This window comes from Mesitornis unicolor, unplaced genomic scaffold (genome assembly GCF_000695765.1).
Source record: "Mesitornis unicolor isolate BGI_N332 unplaced genomic scaffold, ASM69576v1 scaffold12666, whole genome shotgun sequence".
Lineage (NCBI taxonomy): Eukaryota > Metazoa > Chordata > Aves > Mesitornithiformes > Mesitornithidae > Mesitornis > Mesitornis unicolor.
In genome coordinates, this window is record NW_010188939.1 from 892 (window position 1) to 3,163 (window position 2,272).

Sequence of the window (2,272 nt, forward strand, 5' to 3'; positions counted from 1 at the left end):
AAACCGGGCTTTTTCGCCCCAAAAAACGGCTTTTTCGCCCCAAAAAACCGGCTTTTTCAGCCCCAAAACTGTTTTTTTCACCCCAAAAAATGGCTTTTTCACCCCAAAAACCCAGCTTTTTCACCCCGAAAAACGGCTTTTTTGCCCCAAACCCAAGCTTTTTCGCCCCCAAAAAACGGCTTTTTCGCCCCCAAAAAAATGCTTTTTTTCCCCCCCGGCTTCTTCGCCCCCAAAAAACTCGGCTTTTTCAGCCCCAAAACCGGCTTTTTCACCCCAAAAACCCGGCTTTTTCACCCCGAAAAACGGCTTTTTTGCCCCAAAAACCGGCTTTTTCGCCCCCAAAAACCCGGCTTTTTCGCCCCCAAAAACCCGGCTTTTTCCCCCCCAAAACCAGCTTTTTCAGCCCAAAAAACCAGCTTTTTCGCCCCAAAAACTGGCTTTTTCAGCCCCAAAATCGGCTTTTTCGCCCCAAAATCCAGATTCTTCTCCCGAAAACTCAGCTCCTCAACCCCAGAAATCAAGTTCTTCACCCAAACATCAGCTCCTCCACCCCAAAAACCGGCTTTTTAAGCCCCCAAAAACCAGCTTTTTCACCCCAAAACCCAGGTTATTCACCCCAAAACCCAGGTTATTCAGCCCCAAAACCCAGGTTATTCAGCCCCAAAACTGGCTCCTTCGCCCCAAAACCAAGCTTTTTCACCCAAAAACCCGGCTTTTTCAGCCCCCAAAACCAAGCTTTTTTACCCAAAACCAAGCTTTTTCAGCCCAAAAACCAGTTCTTTCAGCCCCAGAAACCAGATTTTTCAGCCCAAAAGCCAGCTCCTCCACCTGAAAACCAGCTCCTTCGCCCCAAAACCAAGCTTTTTCAGCCCAAAACCCGGCTTTTTCACCCCAAAAATCCGCTTTTTCAGCCCCCAAACCTGGCTTTTTCACCCCCAAACCCCAGATTTTTCAGCCCCAAAACCGGCTTCTTCACCCTAAAACTCAGCTCCTCGATCCCAAAAATCAAGTTCTTCACCCAAACATCAGCTCCTGACCCCAAACATCAGCTCCTCCACCCCAGAAATCAGCTTTTTCAGCCCAAAAATCAGCTTTTTCAGCCCAAAACCCAGCTTTTTCAGCCCCCAAACCCGGCTTCTTCACCCTAAAACTCAGCTCCTCGATCCCAAAAATCAAGTTCTTCACCCAAACATCAGCTCCTGACCCCAAACATCAGCTCCTCCACCCCAGAAATCAGCTTTTTCAGCCCAAAACCCAGCTTTTTCAGCCCCCAAACCCGGCTTCTTCACCCTAAAACTCAGCTCCTCGATCCCAAAAATCAAGTTCTTCACCCAAACATCAGCTCCTGACCCCAAACATCAGCTCCTCCACCCCAAACACCAGCTTTTTCAGCCCAAAAATCAGCTTTTTCACCCCAAAAACCAGCTCCTCAGCCCAAAAACCTGGCTTTTTCAGCCCCAAAACCCGGCTTTTTCAGCCAAAAACCAGCTTTTCCACCCCAAAAAACCAGCTTTTTCACCAAAAAAACCAGCTCCTCTGCCCCAACAATCAGCCTCTGACCACAAAAATCAGCTCCTCGACCCCAAAAATCAACTTCTTCACCCAAAAATCAGCTCCTCTGCCCCAAACATCAGCTTCCGACTCCAAAAATCAGTTCCTCCGCCCCAAAAACCAGCTTATTGACCCCAAAAACCAACTTCTTGACCCCAAAACTCAGCTCCTGACCCCACAAATCACCTCCTGACCCCAAAACTCAGCTTCTTCACCCCCAGAATCACCTCCTGACCCCAAACATGAGCTTCCGACTCCAAAAATCGGTTCCTCCACCCCAAAAATCAACTTCTTGACTCAAAAATCAGCTCCTTGACCCCAAAAATCAACTTCTTTGCCACCAAAATCACCTTCTTAACCCCAAAAATCAACTTCTGGACCCCAAAAACCACCTCCTCCACCCCAACCATCACCTTCTCAGCCCCAAAAATCAGCTCCTCCACCCCAAAAATCACCTTCTGACCCCAACAAACAGCTCGACACCAAAAATCACCTTCTTCACCCCCAAAATCAGCTTCTAGACCCCAAAAACCACCTCCTCCACCCCAAAATCCAGCTCCTCCACACCAAAAACCACCTCTTTGACCCCAAAAATCACCTTATTCACCCCAACCATCACCTTCTGAGCCCCAAAAATCAGCTCCTCCACCCCAAAAAGCAACTTCTTGACCCCAAAAATCAGCTCCTCCACTCCAAAAATCACCTTCTGACCGCAAATTCT

At 48.4% G+C, this 2,272-nt stretch overlaps 1 protein-coding gene across 1 annotated transcript in view; it reads right to left on the reverse strand.

Annotated features, from left to right (window-relative positions):
* PIN1 (peptidylprolyl cis/trans isomerase, NIMA-interacting 1) overlaps window positions 1-1,046 on the reverse strand; it is a gene marked incomplete at its 3' end in the record, with an annotated part of 1,820 nt that extends 774 nt beyond the window's left edge. Inside the window, exon 1 of the mRNA XM_010185897.1 lies at window positions 1,038-1,046. Coding sequence (XP_010184199.1) covers window positions 1,038-1,046 — 9 coding nt within the window. The remainder of the gene's footprint in view (window positions 1-1,037) is intronic.
* Window positions 1,047-2,272: the final 1,226 nt, after the last annotated feature.